General features: G+C 55.7%; 1 protein-coding gene across 2 annotated transcripts; it reads right to left on the minus strand.

Annotated features, from left to right (window-relative positions):
* Positions 1-1,627: 1,627 nt before the first annotated feature.
* On the minus strand, positions 1,628-16,798 carry TFR2 (transferrin receptor 2). Of its 2 annotated transcripts, none has more exons than XM_087417660.1 (18): positions 16,744-16,798; positions 16,245-16,497; positions 15,958-16,144; positions 11,722-11,862; positions 11,541-11,652; positions 11,324-11,446; positions 10,839-10,955; positions 10,573-10,712; positions 10,054-10,217; positions 9,079-9,188; positions 8,658-8,702; positions 8,478-8,541; positions 8,311-8,378; positions 8,154-8,230; positions 7,976-8,060; positions 7,660-7,887; positions 7,165-7,305; positions 1,628-3,957 (listed from the first exon to the last, which is right to left on the minus strand). In XM_087417660.1, exons 1-18 carry the CDS (start codon positions 16,774-16,776, stop codon positions 3,670-3,672), a joined length of 2,376 nt encoding a protein of 791 aa, XP_087273786.1. In that variant the 5' UTR covers positions 16,777-16,798; the 3' UTR covers positions 1,628-3,669. The 2 variants fall into 2 exon arrangements, with proteins under 2 accessions (XP_087273786.1, XP_004442935.1); XM_004442878.3 differs by having other exon boundaries at positions 8,620-8,702; positions 9,069-9,188.
* Positions 16,799-16,943: the final 145 nt, after the last annotated feature.

A 16,943-nucleotide genomic window follows, 5' to 3' on the forward strand; every position in this document is an offset into this window, starting at 1 on the left:
CAGTGACACTGGCAGATTGTTGACTGGGGACAAAAATCAGCCAGATAACGTTGTAAAGACAGACTCAGTCTGTCATGCTGCTGGACGGTTATCAGTTGTTCCAGCTTTACTTTGGGGGCCTTGGGAACTGCCCCACTGCCTGGGGAGTCTTGTCCCTCCACACCCCAAGCTGGCCCCAGTGGGGTGTGGCCCCGATAGTGTGCAGAGAATGGCTCTGCAGCCTGTGTGTAGGAGTATGGGCGGAGCTCTCGCCATGGTCCAGCAAGCCCCTCGCAAAATTACATGTGTATGAGTGATAACCGTTCACACTGGGCTGGGGGGCCAGCCAGATGGCGCAGTGGTTAAGTGCACGCGCTCTGCTGCCGCGGCCCGGGGTTTGCAGGGCCCCTGGCGCACAGAGGCACCGCTTGTCAAGCCATGCTGTGGCGGCGTCCCATATAAAGTGGAGGAAGAGAGGCACTGTTGTTAGCCCAGGGCCAGTGTTCCTCAGCAAAAAAAAAAAGAGGAGGATTGGCATGGATGTTAGCTCAGGGCTGATCTTCCTCACACACACAAAAAAAAAAACACGAAAAAAGACACTGGGCTGGCTGTGCCCAGGACCCCAAAAAGGCGTTTGTGATACCACTCATTAATGACCCTGCTGGTGTGTGCTGTGAAAAGGCCTTGTTGCCAGTGGGATCAGGAAGTCTTTCTGAGACAGCTATGACGGGGCAGTAGAGGGATGGGAGGAGCTTGGGACACATGCTTTTTTTTTTAAATAAATTTTTTAGAAAGCATACTGAGGGGCCGGCCCGGTGGCGCAAGCGGTTAAGTGCACGCGCTCCGCTGCGGCGGCCCAGGGTTTGCTGGTTCGGATCCCGGGCGCGCACCAACGCACCGCTTGGCAAGCCATGCTGTGGCAGTGTCCCATATAAAGTGGAGGAAGATGGGCATGGATGTTAGCCCAGGGCCAGTCTTCCTCAGCAAAAAGAGAAGGATTGGCAGATGTCAGCTCAGGGCCGATCTTCTTCACCAAAAAAAAAAAAAAAGCATACTGAGCTTGTAGCAGTTGGAGTGGGCGTGTATTAGTTTCCTGTGGCTGCTGTAACAATTTATCACAAACTTAGTGGCTTAAAACAATGCAAATTAAATCTGTTATAGTTCTGGGGGTCAGAAATCCATAATGAGTCTTCTGGGGCTAAAATCAAGGTGTCAGCAGGGTTGCATCCCCTCTGGAGGCACCAGGGGAGAATCTGTTTTCTTGTCTTTTCCAGCTTCTAAGAGGCCATGTGCATTCCTTGGCTCATGGTCCCTTGCTCCATCTTTAAAGCCAGGGTGGAAATAATAAATGATCATTGTTTTAAATCACTAAAAAAAAAAATAACAGGAGTGTAGCATCTTCAAATCTCATCTCTGACTCTGACCCTCTACTTCTGTTATCACATCTCTGTTCTCTATCTCTGTTCCTCCTGCCTCCCCCAATCCAGGATAATCTCCCTGTGTTAGTTCACTAGGGCTGCCACAGACTGGGGGGCTTAAACAATAAAAATTTATTGTCTCACAGTTCTGGGGGCTGGAAGTCCAAGATCAAGGTATCAGCAGGTTTCATTTCTCCTGAAGCCTCTATCCGGGGCTTGTAGATGGCCCCCTTCTCGCTGTGTCCTCGCATGGGCTTTCCTCTGTGCACACGCATCCGTGGTGTCTTTCTGTGTGTCCAATTTCCTCTTCTTATAAGGACACCGGTCAGATTGGATTAGAGCCCACCCTAATGGCTTCATCATTTAAAGACCCTATCTCCAAATACAGACACATTCTGTATTCAGAGGTACCGAGGGCTTCAACATTTGAATTTGGGGGTACACAATTCAGCCCATAACACTCCCCATCTCAAGATCCTCAACTTAATCACATCTGCAGAGTCCTTTTTGTTGTGTAAGGTACCATTCACAAATTTCAGAGATTAGGAAGTGAACATCTTTATCCAGACCATCATTCTGTCTACTACAGGGAGCAAATGGACAGGTGAAGAAGAGCTGAGAAGCCACTTCGGGAAGTTTGTTCTGGACTGTATGTCAGGGAAGCAAATAGTCAAGGAGGTTTCTGACCCCACTCCAGTCTCCTGAGAACCCACCAAGTCAGCTCAGGGGGCTACAGAGGGGGCAGTTCCATCCTGGAACCCAGGGGCTGGGAGATCTCAAGCTGTAGATGAAGAGGCCCTCACTTCCCAGCGTCCTGAGGAGCTGGTAGGACATCTCCCACCATACTGGGACCAAGAGAAGCCCAAGGAGCCTGAGAGACGAGCCCTAGGATTTATGCAACTGCCCTAGGAGCGAAAGCTAGAGCCGAAGCCTCCAGAGACTGTCAGGAAAGATAAAGCGGTGCAGGCGGCACGTGGAAATCCCTGTCCTCCTGCAGCTCCCACCTCTCTGGGCAAAGATTGGCCAAAGGGGACCCTGGCGGGAGGGGCCCAAGGCTCAGCCAACCTAACAGGTGTGTGAGCACTCAGAGGGGGCCCCATGTTTGGGGGTTAATGCTATGTAGTTGCCATCCTGAAATTCCTAATGATTTGACTTCTGAATTTATGTTTTGGAAGTGCAGTCCAACGGGACCATGGAGCATGTGCTGGGAGTCCTACCTCCCCTGGATGGGTTCTCACCCGCCAGCTCCCTGCCCTCGCCCAGAGATAGCTGCCACCCTCCTTCCCCAGCAGGGACCTGGGCTCAGGCACAGGCACAGGGAAGGTCCAGGTCCAGGTCAGGGTCAGTACCAAATTGTGGGGCAGAACCCTGGGTGCCTGTGAGGATCTGCCCCAGGGTATTTCCCTGTCTAAGGAATCTGGACATTAATTAGCAAATAAAAAAACTACCATGACAGGTTGAGAGACTGTGGAAGAAAGGGAAAAGCTTTGTTCTTGCTTTGTGAAAAAAAGGCCCTGCATTTTCATTTTGCATCAGGTCTTGCAAATTATGTAGCCTTCCCCAGTCTCAGGAGAAGGTGCAGAGCCAGCCCCCCACCCCAAGGTGGTCTTTGGAGAAGGCCCTCCTTATTTCCTTAGGCAGTTTCCTTAGTCGCTCAGGTACCAGGAACAGCTCGGAGTTCTTCCTATGGAGTCAGCATTTCCACTGGCCACCTCTCTGGCTCCTTCTGCCCAACTCTTCCCTAGGTCTCAAGGGAGGGATGATTGGGTGGGGGAAGGGTGTGGAAGAAGCATAAAGGTGCTTATGCACAACAGATGCCACCAGGTGGTTTATTGAAGTCCAAACCCCCGCCCCTTCCACCACAGACCACTTTTTGACCATAAGGCTCTGGTCCCAGCCATCTTCCCCACTAAGAGGGTTGGCCAGGTCCCAGGGCCCAGGAAACCTTGCAGAGTGGTCTCTAGGTGTGGGGGACCCTGCTCCTGAAGGGGAAGGGACTGTGATAGAGGGAGCGGATGCTGCTCTCTGATTAGCTGACAGGATGACGGGCCCATTAAGGAAGGCACCACTCACCTACTCCTACATTGCAGGGCCAGGGTTGTGTGGGTGTCTGCACTGGAGACTGGGCCCCTAAGAGAGGGGAAGGGCTCACGGGACACGGGGCAGCAATGAGAGGTGGTGCGCGGGCACCTCGGTCACACAGCAATCCCTCAGGCGGAGAGAGCAGGAGCTCTCGGCAGGGGGCAGGGGCATGTGGGGGCGCGGGGGGGCCTCAGAAATTGTTATCGATATTCCAGACGTCCCCACTAAGCGCGTTGGCTGCCCCCTGCAGCGTCCAGGTGAGCAGGGCCAGCTGCCGTCGGAAGCGGCTCTCCTGGAAGCCCAGGCCGGGCGCCACACTGGAGGAGGCGGCCCCAGGGGCCCCGGCCCCGGAGCCGGAACGCAGCAGTCGCACATGGTCGAGCAGAGCACCCAGCGTGTGGTCTCCGCGGCCCAGGAAGATGTGGCGGAACGGGGAGTCGGCTGGCGACACGTACTGGGACAGGAAGTAGAACTCCACCTGCGCCGAGAAGAGGATCGGGTCAGGGTGGGGGCCGCGCCCGGGAGCGAAGGCCCGACAGCAATTCGCAACCAAGCTTAGGACCTCGTGCACGCGCTTAATAAACACTGTTGAGCAGCTTCTTGAAGTTCCGCCTCCATTTGGCCAACCAATCAGGAATTGCCATTCTGTGACGTCACCCATAGCCGGCTAGGATGCATCCTCCGGCTGTGGGTTGGGTTCCATCCCTTTCTTTCTATCCTTTGAGCCTCCAAACCTGCATCTAGGTCTCGCCAGTCTTCCTTTCTCACACATTCACCTCCCTGCCCAAAGCCACAAAGCACAGTCTGTTGTCCTGCTGTTCCTCACCTTCCCACCCCTAGTCATTCCACCCCAATGTCCACAGCCCAGAGTCAAAGGTCAAGGGGACCGGCCAGTCCTAATGAAGTGCCTGCCTCTTCATCCTCATCCTCTGACTCAGATGCTGTTGTCTTTCTTGAGATGGCCTTGCTCCTAGCCGGGTTCTCCTCCCACCTTTCTGCCAGCCTCTCTGGTTCCTTCTGCTCCCACCTGTGGGCAGGCCCAAGGTTCCACCTCCACCTTCTGCTCTTCCCTTTCCCTACAGTCCAGTGGTTTTCAACCCTGACTGCATTGAAAATCACTTGGGGAAGGTTTTTATTTAACCATTGCCTGGACACCACCACAGCAAAATCAGTCTCTGAGGGTGGTCTCACACACTCTTTATCTTTTTACACCTCTATCATTCGATCCAAGAGCTCATCCATGCCCCTGGCTTCAACCAGGACCTCTGTGGGGTCAGCTGCTAAGTCTATTCACCAAATCATCTACTGGAATCTTGCCCTCTAGCCTCCTGGACCTGCCCACTGGGGTAGGGGACACGTGGACACAGCCTCACACATGTTGGCACCAACTTCTTCCAAAACCTGGCCTTGTGAGCACCTACATTCCCTCGTGAGCACCATGGTCTTCCCCATGTGCCAGGCTCTCAGCCTCGATGGTGAGTGAGAGTGGGGTGAGCCCAGGCCTGGTTTCCAATTTTGGCTCCACCACTTACTATGTGATGTTGGATAAGTGAGCCTCTCTGAGCCTCAGTTTCTGTGTACAATACTAGCAACCTCACAGGATTTGGGGAGTCAATGAAGAAAAGCCCTAGCACATGGCAGCCCTCAGTAACTGGCAGCTGCTATCATTATTCTCCTCCTCTGTCCTCAGCACCCGGTCTGTCAACTTTGCCTTCCAAATGTCTCACATCCATCCAGTCCCCTCACCCACAGTAGCATCTGCTTCCATCTGCCACCCTCACCCAAAGCTCAGCCATCATTAACTTCATTCCCTTTCCAGGCCACTTTCACTCTGGCCAAATCCCTCCTAAAACTCCGCGTTGCCCACGTCATCTCCCTGCTCAAAAGCCTCCCTGATCTCCTTGATGCCCAGACCCTAAAAACCTAACTTCTAGTCCTGGAATTCAAGGCTCCCCAAAGGTGATCCCTAACCCGCTACTGGGTGCTCCTTTCTCCTCCGCTTCTCCACAGGGCTCCAGTCCAGGCTCTGCTGGTCCACACCCTTCTCTCAAGGACGGCCACGCCTGTTTCACTGCCACACCCTTATTCAGGGTCTCTCCACTGTGAAATATCTTTTCTTTGCACCAACCCAAGTTCTGTGCATGCTTCAAGACCCACATCACAGTCTAAAGCAGGGGTTAGCAAACTTTTCTGCAAAGAGCCAGATAGTAAATGCTTCAGGCTTTGCAGGCCATACTGCTTCTGTTGCAGCTGCTCAACTTTGCCGCTGTAGCACAAAAGCAGCCATAGATGATATGAAAACCGATAAGCATGGCCGTGTTGCAATAAAACTTTATTTACAAAAACAGAACGCAGGCCAAATTTGGCCCTCTGGCCATAGTTTACCAACCCCTGGTCTAGAGCTGCAAAGTTCCCTGTGTCTGGCCCAGCCCTGTGTTTCCAGTTCTGAAGTCCTGAGTCTGTTACTCTCTAGCCCTGAGTCTGAATCATGTCAGTCTGAATCATGTCCCTTACACACAGGCGCCCTTGATCCCTTGGGGAGCGCATGGCAACTTCAGGGGTCGGGTGAGGGGGGTGTCTTTGTGTTCCTGGAGTCTGGCACAGCAGGCGTTAAAGCCAGATCTGTGGATGAGAATGACCAGGCCCAATGTCTAGCCTCACCGCAGGGTCACATTTATCTCAGTGGAGGGGACAAAGGGAAGGGGGGGGAGGACGAATGGGACCGTGAGGAGAGAGGAGAACCAGAGAGACCAGGAGAAAGGAGCAAGGAGGATGGGTTTGTTAATAGAAGGAAGGAATGAGTGACGCCAAGGGAATCAGGCAAGGACACAACAGGAAAAAGCCAGGAGGAGAAAGAAGGCGAACCTGCAAGGGGCAGACATGTTCTCCCCAAACCGCGGGTGCATAGACTATGAGTTCCCTGTTCACCCCGCTCTCACTGAGGATGGTCCTGCTTACAGTTTTGCCCTACAGAATTTTTCCCACGCCCATAGTCCCTACCCATCCATTTCCTCAGATCCAATGATTGCAGGATTGAGTTCTTGGAGTGAGGAAATGGAAGGAAAAGGGGTTGGAACTGGAGATGGGGTGCGGGTTGCAAAGTATTCAAAGCTAAACAGGAGGAATTGGCGAGGGAATAAGGTCTTGTATAACTTTCACATGACACCTCCTCCAGGCAGCCTTTCTAGATTTGGTAACCCACCTCATTACCAGAAGGAAGACAGCTTTCTATGCTCTGAATTTCTTAAGCCTTTTGCGCCTCCCGGGAGGTAACCTTGTGCCTCTTGTACTGTGGACCATTGTAGACCTACTTTTTCTCTCCAGAGGGGTAGGGAAGCAGTGGGGAGCTGTGTGTGTGTGTGTTGGGGTGGGGGTGGGGGGTTGTCCCAGTTTTGCCACGCGTTGGCTCGGCGACTGTGGCCAAGAAGCTGGCCCTCCCTGATTCACCACTTTGCAGGGCCTGCTTCGGTGGTCGTTCCAGCCTGGTGCATCTGTGAGCACTGTGCGTCCAGCGCCCCGAGGACAGGGCGGAGTGAGGACAAATACAGGCACAGAGAGAGGCGACAGGAACGCAAGGGCGCGCGGGGCGGGTTAGAGGGGCCCCAGGTCGCGGAGGAGGGCGGGGCAGCGCGGCGGCGGGCGGGGCGGGGCCTGGGAGGGGGCGCGGCGGCGGGCGGGGCCTCACCCGCATCATGCGAACGTTGTACATGCGCATCAGCCGTTCGTCGCTCTCCTCCGAGCTGTAGATCTCCTTCCGCAGCTTCTCGGCCGCCCGGATGTAGTCCCCCCGCGCCGAGTACACCCACTGCAGGGTCAGCCCGCGGGCCTAAGAGCGGAGGTGCGGGCTGGGGCCGGCGGCAAGGGCCAGGACCGTGGCCTACGATGGGGGTCCAGGCTGGGGCTGGGACCCCAGGCTTGGCAGGAGTGGGGAGGTATAGGGGGACTGGATGCTGGGGCGGAATGAAGGGCGAGGGAACAACACGTGTGCGGTTGGGAGGTGCCAGCAGAGTCCTAGGGGCTTAGGTGACTGGGGCAGGAGTAAAGGGGCCAGACAGGCAGAGGGGACCTAGGCCCCAAGGACTGAGGGGAGGAGTGGCCAGACCCCCAGCCTGGGCAGCACTTTAAGGGGATATAGCGCCCCCCACCCCCAGAAGCCGGGAGCAGGGTTGGCATCCTGGACCTTAAGGTCCCCAGAGAACTCGCTGAGGCTGCCAATGTGCCTGAGGACCACGTCCCCGTAGCCGCCGAAGTCCAGGGGCAGCAGGTGATCATGGCTGAGCCGGATGAGGAGCTGGCCAGCGAGCTGAGCCACAGCCTGGGCCACGGCGGGCAGGCGGCCCCGCAGCACCTTGTGCAGGTTCTCATACGTGTCGTCCTTCGTGTGCAGAAACGGGTACCGGGCGCCATCCTGCCGGGACAGGGTGCGGGCTGGCGCAGGGGCAGGGTGCAGACCAGCTGAGGGACTGCTGCTCAGGGGCAGGGTCAGCAAGGCTCACCTCCACGAAGGAGAACTCCACGGCAGGGACCCCGGCAAAGGCCGTGAAGGAATAGGCACTGCTGTCCATGGGCAGAGGCCAGATCCTGGGGGTGGGCAGATTGGAGTGCTCTGTGGGTTTAGGCTCCCCGTCTACATGCACCCCCAGCTGTCTCCCTTCCCCCCTCGCCCCAGCTTACACCTCAGCATCCCAGCTCCGATTGTTGAACACCACCTGCTCGTACAGGGTCTGCCCGCTGTGGTTAGGAGAGTCCACCTGGGGGCAGGGCAGGGGGACCGGTCAGGCTCTGGCCCCCACCAGCTTCCCTTCCTCCCCTGCTCCTGGCCGGCTCTTGCCTGCTTCAGGATGTTCCCAATGAGGCTGATCAGAAGGGGGCTGGTCTTGGCGTGGAACTTGTCGTCCCCTGCAGAGAGCAAGGGGGAGGGATGCCAGGCTCAAGGCTGGGCCCGGAGGGTAGGGGTGCACCTGAGGGGGCCCAGGTGGTGGCACTGCCCCTGCTCACCCAGCACTGCGTTGTCCAGGCTCACATAGACTACGGCTTTGAGGTGCAGCACGCTGAGGTAGCCCTGTAGGTGAGGGGTGTGGAGTATGAACCCCCCCACCTCTTCCCCCTGCCTGACTGCCTGCCCAGGACCCCACATTACCTCCAGCCACTCCGTGGCGCCCACACTCCCAAAGTCACCTCCATCCCAGCTGATGAAGAGAAGACTTCTGCGGGGCCGGAAGCCTGGGGGCAGAGGGGGAAGGGAGGATGGGCTCAGCTGGGGGCCCAGCATAGACCCCCTCTTTGGCTTCCTCTGTCCTGGTCCCCTGGGGTCTCTCCTTCCCTCTCATCAAGGCCCCAACCCAGCCCATCCCACTGCCCCGACTCAACTGTAACAGTGATGGAGACTGCTTACATACGGAATCTCCTGCTTCATCTTCACTCAGGCCACGGACTAGTAATACTTTCGTGTTTAGAGGAGGAAACGGAGATGCAGTGACTTGCTCAGGGCCAGCTAGGGCCTGAGTGGCCGCCCTCCAGCCTGTGCTCCTAACTGCCTCTCTGCCCCGTCCTGGCTCCGCCCAGCCCAGGCCCAGGCCCTAACCTTACCATTGCTCACCATGGAGGAAAAGGTCCGCACCAGCTCCAGCAGTATGGCGGTCCCCACGGCGGACTTGGCCGCTCCTGGGCCCCATGCGTCCCTCTGGGCCCCGATGACAACATAGTGATCTGGGCGAGGGGATGTGTGGGGTCCACCTCTTACACTGGCAGTACCCAGAGGCTTTTTCCCCAATCCTGGGAGGGCGGGTGCTCCCAGGGGCTCACCACCATTTCTCCAGGCCCCCTACCATCTTCATCTCTCAGCTCGTCACATCTCTGTGACCCCGACCCTGCAGTCCCTGCTGTCCCTAAAAGGAGTGCCCCTCCTCCCCTTGGCCCTGCCCCAGTGAGGAGATAGCCTGCTCCTTCACTGGGATGCCTGGGCCCATTCTCACCTCCATTGCTGGGTCCTGACAGGTTTGCCCCTGTTAAATCTCCAACCCTTCTCCTCCACACTCCCACCACCAGCATCCTCATCTAAACTTCATCAGAAGCCTCCCTGCGCCTCTCCCTCTGTGCTGACAGGTACCACACTCCTCTTCCCAGAGAGCTGCTGTCGTGACCCCACTCTTAGGCCCAAGAACCCACTGTGATTCCCATGGCTATCCACATCTAGTTATGCTTGAAAGGCTCAGCTATGGAATCTGACTTCCCTTTCATGCTATAACATCACCCAGCTGATGCTTGCTCACCCCTAGCACTAGGGAGCTCACTACTGTGCAGAACGGCCCATTCCGTCTCTGGGCAGGTTTGACCGTGAGCTCTCCTCACTGTCACTCCCTTTGGTGCCAGTCCAGCCTCAACTTGCCAGCCTCCCTCCCTCCCTGCTAAGTCCTGCCGCACCCTCCACTTCAGTCAAAGCTGCCTCCCTCCCCTGGGCACCACTCTTGCCCACTCTCCTGGGTCTCCTGCTCCAGCCCCGTCTCCAGCTAGGGTGGGTTGTGAGCAGCCCCCCTCCCGCAGGCTGTAGGCGATGCTGGGCGAGGGAGCACACCTGGCTCAGAGCGGCCCTCGATGCAGCCAAAGATATTGCTGATGGGGGTGGAGGCCCTGTGGTTGTTGACCCCCAGGTGCAGGCATGGCCCAGGGCCCAGGCGATAAGGCGGGCCTGGGAGGCCCCCCTGCCATTCCTGGGGGGCCACAGGACCTTCAAGCTTCCTGGAGAGGGGTGGGGCAGAAAGGGTTGGAAGTGGCAGAGAGGCCAGGCTAGAGAGGAACCCAAAGCCCCCTCTTCACTCTTTCTCTCCCTCCCACCCTCTGGCTCCAGCTCTTTGCCTCTGCACCCTGCCTGCTACCTTGGACAGTTGTGCAGGTTGTGTCCTGCACAAGGGTACCCAGTGGAGATGGGTGTGACATCCACCTGGAGCTCCACTCACCAAATGGTGGGCTCTGGCAAGAGGCCGAGCCCACCCAGAAGAGCCACCTTTTCTAGTTCACCGAAAGGCACCTTATGGGCTAGCTGCAGCCTGCCTCTCCCTGCCTCCTCCTCTCCTGGTCCCCACATGCCCCTCACCTCAGTAGAAGGGAGGCAATGTTTGCACTGATGGGCTGGGCTGGGATGCTGGGGAGGCCCGAGGACTGCACTGGAGGGAACTGGGTTTGATTGAAGGAAGGGAAGCCAGGCGTGTAGGGGTCCCCAGTTCCCAGGTGCACCTGTGGAGAGAGGGGTGCCCACACAGAAACTGTGAGCGGGGCTCCCAGGACTAGCATGCCAGCCTTATCCTGGGCAAGGAGGTGCAGCTATGGGACCCCAGGAAGGCACTACGGGCCCAGACTCACATGTCCATATACAGCCCTGTGGCTGGACAGGCGGAGCTTGTGTGGGTCCTGGGAGAAGTCTGCTGGGTCGGGGTATATGAGCACACCTCGGGCCCCAAAGTCCTGGGCACTGGCCACCTGGGGAAGGGAGGCGGCTAAAGGACTCCTTGTTCCAGAGAAAACCGATTTAGAAGGGCAGGAAAAACAACTGCAACTGTGGAGCCACAGAGAGGCTGCAGGCACCACCTGGCCCGCATCTTCTGCCCTCCCACAGGGGCTTGGCAGCTCTCAGCCCCACTGTGCCCCACATTCCCCCATGTTTCTGTTTCCCACCCAAACCTCCTGATTTGTTTCCCGCCAACATTTTCTTACTACCCACTTGGTTCTTTCTGTTCTCTCTCTGACAGCCTCCCAGACCCTTCCCATTTGCCGCTATCCGATCCCTGGGTTCCCCAGCTCGTACCGTCCCCGCCGCACCCCATCCCCCCCAATCCGGGGACCCTCACCTTCTGGGCAAAGCTGATCACCCCCAAGCGCACCAGCAGGAGGCGCCCCGCCGGCTCCACGCCCCGGGCTCGCAGGTCCTGCAGGTCCTCCGGCCGCCCGTAGTGGGCGTACACCAGCTCTCCCTGGGGATGGGGAGGACGATGAGGCGCGCTCCCCGAGGCCCTCCTCCCCCACAAGGAAAGGGCGCGCGCCGCGGGCGGGGCCGGGGGCACTCACCGTGGCGTTGCCCGTAGCGCTGTAAGGACAGTAGACGTCAGGGTCCTCCAGCGGCAGCTGCTCCGCGGGCTTGCCGGCCGCATCGACCCAGTGCAGGGTGTTGGGGTGAGCCCTGAGGAGCGGGGGAGGTGAGCGTCCCCCCGCGTGCCGCCCGCCGCGCTCCCCGCCCCCACGCACTCACGGGTCCGGGAACTGCAGCCCGACGTAGTGCGTGTCCATCCATACGTGGTCCAGCTTCTGGCTGGAGAGCGCCACACGGATGTCCTGAGACAGAGCTGCCATCCCAGCCGAGCCGGCCACCCTTTTCCGAAGGCTGGTTTGCCTGAGCGGGGAGAGGTGGGATTGGGGCGCGGGAGGGGAGAGGGGCTGGGACTTCCAGGCGCCGGCCCGGGAGGAGAGGGAGGGAGGTGGGAAGGATGCCCTGGGCGGTGAGGGGCTGCCAAGTCTGTCTCTGACCTTGCCATCACCACCCACTCCATCACTACCAGGGCTGTGCAGGAGGGCACCAGTGCCTCCTGCTGTTTAAACCTTAGCTTCGGATAGCTAGGGTACTGTCCACCATCCCTTAGGTTCTTCCTGGCTCAGGCCAAAGTCACCAGTCTATCCACTGTCCCCTCTACACATACACACACTGGCCTGTGCTTTGCCCCAGGCAGGAAAACGCTTTTCTTCCAAAGCGCTTTCTGGGCAGAGGTGGCAGACCCTCCATCTCCCCCCTCCTCCACCTAGGCCTCATGGAGACACCTTACATCAAGGTTCCTCGTGGAATCTGGGGTCACTTGTCTCCTTGGAGACCTCACCCTGGCTTCTTCGATAGGCACCCCTGAACACTCCTTATTCTTCCATCTCACCTCTGCCACAGCCACCCCCGCGTGGCCTGCCTGTCAGCCCTCTCCACTTGTGCCCTTTCTGTGTCAAACAAACTGCTCCCTCCCCAGCATCCTCACTGCATACCCCTTCTGCCTTTTGCTCTGGCAGAAACCCAACTGTCCCTTAGACGCCAGGTCTCCCTGGAGACTTGGATGCTTTTTTTTTTTGGCAGAGAAGGATTCGCCCTGAGCTAATATCTGTTGCCAATCTTCCTTTTTTTTCCTCTCCCCAAAGCCCCCCAGTGCATGGTTGTATATCCTAGTTGTAAGTCCTACTAGTTCTCCTGTGTGAGCTGCCACAGCATGGCAACTGACAGATGGGTGGTGTGGTTCTGCCACCCGGAAGCGAACCCGGGCCACTGAAGCAGTGAGCACCAAATTTTAACCACTAGACCATCAGGGCTGGCCCCGGGGCACTCGTAAAGAAGGCAGCTCAGGTTCTCATCCCACCTGGGCTTGGAGTGGAGGCGTGTTCCTGGCCCCACTGTTCAAATTTCTGACCATTTCTCCTCCAGTAGAACACTTCTGGTGCCATCCAGCAGTCCCACCCTCTGTCCCTCCTCACTGTTATCTTTTAGCTAATTAGTCACTTATCTGCATTCATTGAGGACTTTGGCATCTGGCTTATCATTTTCCTTTCCCCACTGCGGTCCAGTAAGCTTCTGCACTATTTCAAAATCCATGTGGATGGTGCACCGCAGTCTCAGCCACCCTCTTCTCAGCTCTCTCGAGGACTTTTGCAATCCATGGTCCTAGTGACTTTCTCATCACCATTCCTGTTCCCCTCCCCCTCATCCAGTCCCCATCAAGGAGCTCTAGTGTTCGTTTGAAACTGCTCCTATCAATGCATCCATAAAATAATAGGCGAAGCACAAACTAGAGGTTCACACTGCAATATAGACAGACCTGGAAAACACAGTGTTAAGTTAAAAAGTTTATCTAAATTAAAAACATGCTAGAGATACCTATATCTGAATAGTGGTTCTTGGAGTGATTTTTTTTTTTTTACATTCTTCTTTGTATTTTTTGATGTTGCTTAAATTTTAAGATAATGAACATATAACATTTTACACAAACAATGTTTTGAAAAACCTACATATGCACATAAAACATTACATATATGACAAAGGCACATGCATATTTAAAGGCACGCAGCAAACATTAGCTGAGGTGCTTTGGGGGAGGGGGGTGGGGGTGCTCAGGGTTAGGAGGGAATTACACGGGAAGCCCCTTCACTCTCACCGACTGATGAGGGTACTACACTATGGGCTCAGGTGTCTGATCAACTTCTTCAAGCACCGATCTTAAAAAAAATCCTTTCTCCCACATTGATTGTGAGTCCATTGTTTGAAACTTCAGTTCTCTCTTTTTTCTCTTAGAACAAAATCCAGAACAGTTCATGTAGCCAGTAAGGCCCTTTAAGGCCTGAGCTATATGCATCTCGACAGTCACATGGACCTTCTTTCACTTCCTCCAAGAGGCCACGATCTTCCTGCTTCAGACCCTTTGCACGTGCTGTTCTCTGGCCTGAAATGCTTTTCCACTTTCTCTTTGCCTGGCGAAAGCCTGGTCTCAGCTTATCACTTCCTCAAGGAAGCTTTCCCTGACCCCCAATCTAAATCAGATCCCCTGGTTATAGTCATTCCTCACATCCTTTACTTTTCCTTCAAAGCAAAGATCCCAGTAATAATTACGTAGTCAGGATGTGATTATTAGATTAGTATTGATTTCCTCCAATAGACTGTTAGCTCCATAAGGGCGAGGTCCAGACTTTTGTTCTCTGCTATATCGCCACCACCTACTTAGCCCAGCGCCTGCCATAGTAGGTGCTCAAAAATATTTGTCGGATAATTGAATGAATGACGTCATCAGTGTCACCTCCAGTCCAGCCACCCATTCCCTGGCCACACCCTGGATCTTATTAGCCAGAACTCCATTTCTGGAATATTTATCTCGGAGGATTTACTGAAGACCTACTGAGCGCCAGGCACTGTGGTAGGTGCTGGAGACTCCAGGATCAATAGGACGCAGTTGATCAGACCAATGTTAAAAGTTCCAGAATCCCGCTTTCTGCCTAGAGCTTTTCAGGTTCCAACTTGATCCCTTACCCTCCTCTACCTGCTCTTCAACTGCATCGAACGCTCCAGACTGTCCAATTTCTCCAAGTCCATCAGCTCCTCCCTGGTTTCCCTTCCGTCCATCCAACTTAGAGTCACGAATCACTTCATTGCTTGCTGCCTCTCACTGTTCCCTCTTGCCTCCCTGCCCTTTGATGGCATCCACAGTGCCACACCCCACCTTTAGACCTGTCAAAACGTTCACCTGCTCGGCCTGTACCTGGACTACCAAGCGTTGCTCAAGAAAATAAAAAAAGCCCTGAGTGTCGTTGATGCCACAGATTTAAGGTCTTTGGCAAGGTGGATCCAGCAATGTTTCAGAAGAGTAATAATACACCTTGATCAAGTTTACGTTGATCTCAGGAAGACAAGGAAATCTATTAATACAAATTGCTACATAAACATTAAAGAAGAAAAATTATGTGATCATCTCAGTACATTCTAGAAAAATATTTGAAAAAAAAATTCCATACCTGTTCCTCCTTTCCTGATCATTAAAAAAAAAAAAACTCAGTAAGCTAGGAGTAGAAGGAAACTTCCTCAATTTAGTTTTAAAAAGTTATCCAGAGTCTGCAGCAAAGTTTATACTCAATGACAAAGTATTATAAAAATGTTCCCAGGAAAGTCAGGGAATAGTCAAGGATATCTAGTGTCATCATTACCTAAATTCATGTCCTCCCCAATGCAGTAAGACATGAGAATGACGTAAAAATATTAGCATTGGAAAAGAAGCTATGTGTCTCTCACTATCTATAGCTTATATAATTTTCTGCTTAGAAAACCCCGGAGAATCCACTGAAAAGTGATTCCTGACCTAAAAGAGGGCTATTGGTGGCCTGACCTGTCCTCTGGCCCTCCTGGGCAGCTCCTTCCCAGCAGGGAAAGGTGACCTCAGCAGGACAAGAGAAACGCTAGCCTGCTTGTGCTGTGCTGCGGGCCTGCACAGCCTGTGTCTGGCTGGCATCTCTCATGATGTAGCTGGGGGATGGTCTGTGCCCACAAATGCATTTGCTAGTTTTTCTGATTCCTTAAAATGGCCCTTCTCAGAACCTCCCAGAACTCCCTGCTGCCACAGGCCAAAATCCAAGCTCCTCAGGGTGGCATTCAAGACTTTTCTGGGTCTGTCCTACCTTATATCTGGATGCTGGACTCCCCTGTTCTCATTCAGACGGTCAGCTCCCTTCGCTCCCAAATGTGCCACCCTCAGAGCCTCGGCCCTCTGCAGTCTCATTTCCAGAGCCGCCCTCCCTCCTCTCAGCTCCAAGTGCCTGGCATCCTTCCAGGGGACCACTGAACAGGGAGCCACAGGGGCAGGTGGAAGGACTCAGAAGAAGAACCCCGAGACCAGGTCCTGGGTGAGGAGGAAGGGAGGTGGAGTCTGACTGGATGACTGCTTTTGGAGGGCCGGGAAGGGAGCAAGCTGATCCTTACCTGATGGCATCCTCCAGGGAGCCCTCCCCCAGGAGCTGCAGGAACATGGCCTGGAGGTCGCTCCAGTACAACGTGCCCTGATGGGAGTCTGGGCCCAGCTCATAGTTCACGTCCTCACTGACCACCAACACTTCGTCCCCGCATGCCTGGCAGGACCCTCGGAAGGCCACATAGCCGAGGAGGAAGGCTGGCGGGTGGCAAGATGGAGATTGTCCTTGTGCCCTCTCTGCACCCCAGCAATCTCCCGCAGCCCAGGCCCTTCACGGGGTGTGGAGGATGGTTCTCACCCACAGTGAAGATCAGCAGGGCCATCAGCACCAGGTAGGGGGTGGCTCTTCTTCCTGCTGCCGCCCAGAGTCCGAGGTTTTGCCGTCCTGGTCGAGAGCCCAGGGGCTCGGGGCCCCTCAGCTCCATGTGGCAGAAGTGGGTCTGTGGCTCGGCCCCCTCCTCCCTGTCCTCCTCTTCCTCCTCCAGGCGCCCCTCCTGAGTACCCTCCACACGCTTATAGATGGTCTGAGAGAGTCTTGGGGACAACCTTTGCTGTGGGGGGCATGGTGGGCATGAGATTGGGGAAAGAGGCCTGGGGGATAGGGAGGGATCGGACAATTATAGGGACAGTGACTTTGGGGTGCCCAATGAGCACAAGGTAGGGGAGAGGGTCCTGAGAGGCAGGCTGGAGGGGAGAGATGGAGGTGGAAAGGGGAGGGGCCGGCCTTGGGGTTGGGGAGGGGACTAAAGGATCCGGAGAGAAGGCCTAAGGTGTCCTCCAACCCCACTCTGTCTTACCGCTCTCTGGAGTAGACCCCAAAGCCGCTCCATGCTCACGCCCCCTCCTGGGCCCTGCAGGCTGTCCCCCCCCCCAGTGATAAACCGTTTGTGGGAGCCCCCAGAGGGCCTCTTATCAGCCCTGGCAGGCAGCCTGAGCCCAGGCAGTTCTTCGCCCCCTGCAAAGGGTGGGGGCACAGTCCTGGCCTCAGTCCAGCTTT

The sequence above is a fragment of the Ceratotherium simum genome, chromosome 26 (genome assembly GCF_057802395.1).
Source record: "Ceratotherium simum simum isolate JZ-2026a chromosome 26, ASM5780239v1, whole genome shotgun sequence".
Lineage (NCBI taxonomy): Eukaryota > Metazoa > Chordata > Mammalia > Perissodactyla > Rhinocerotidae > Ceratotherium > Ceratotherium simum.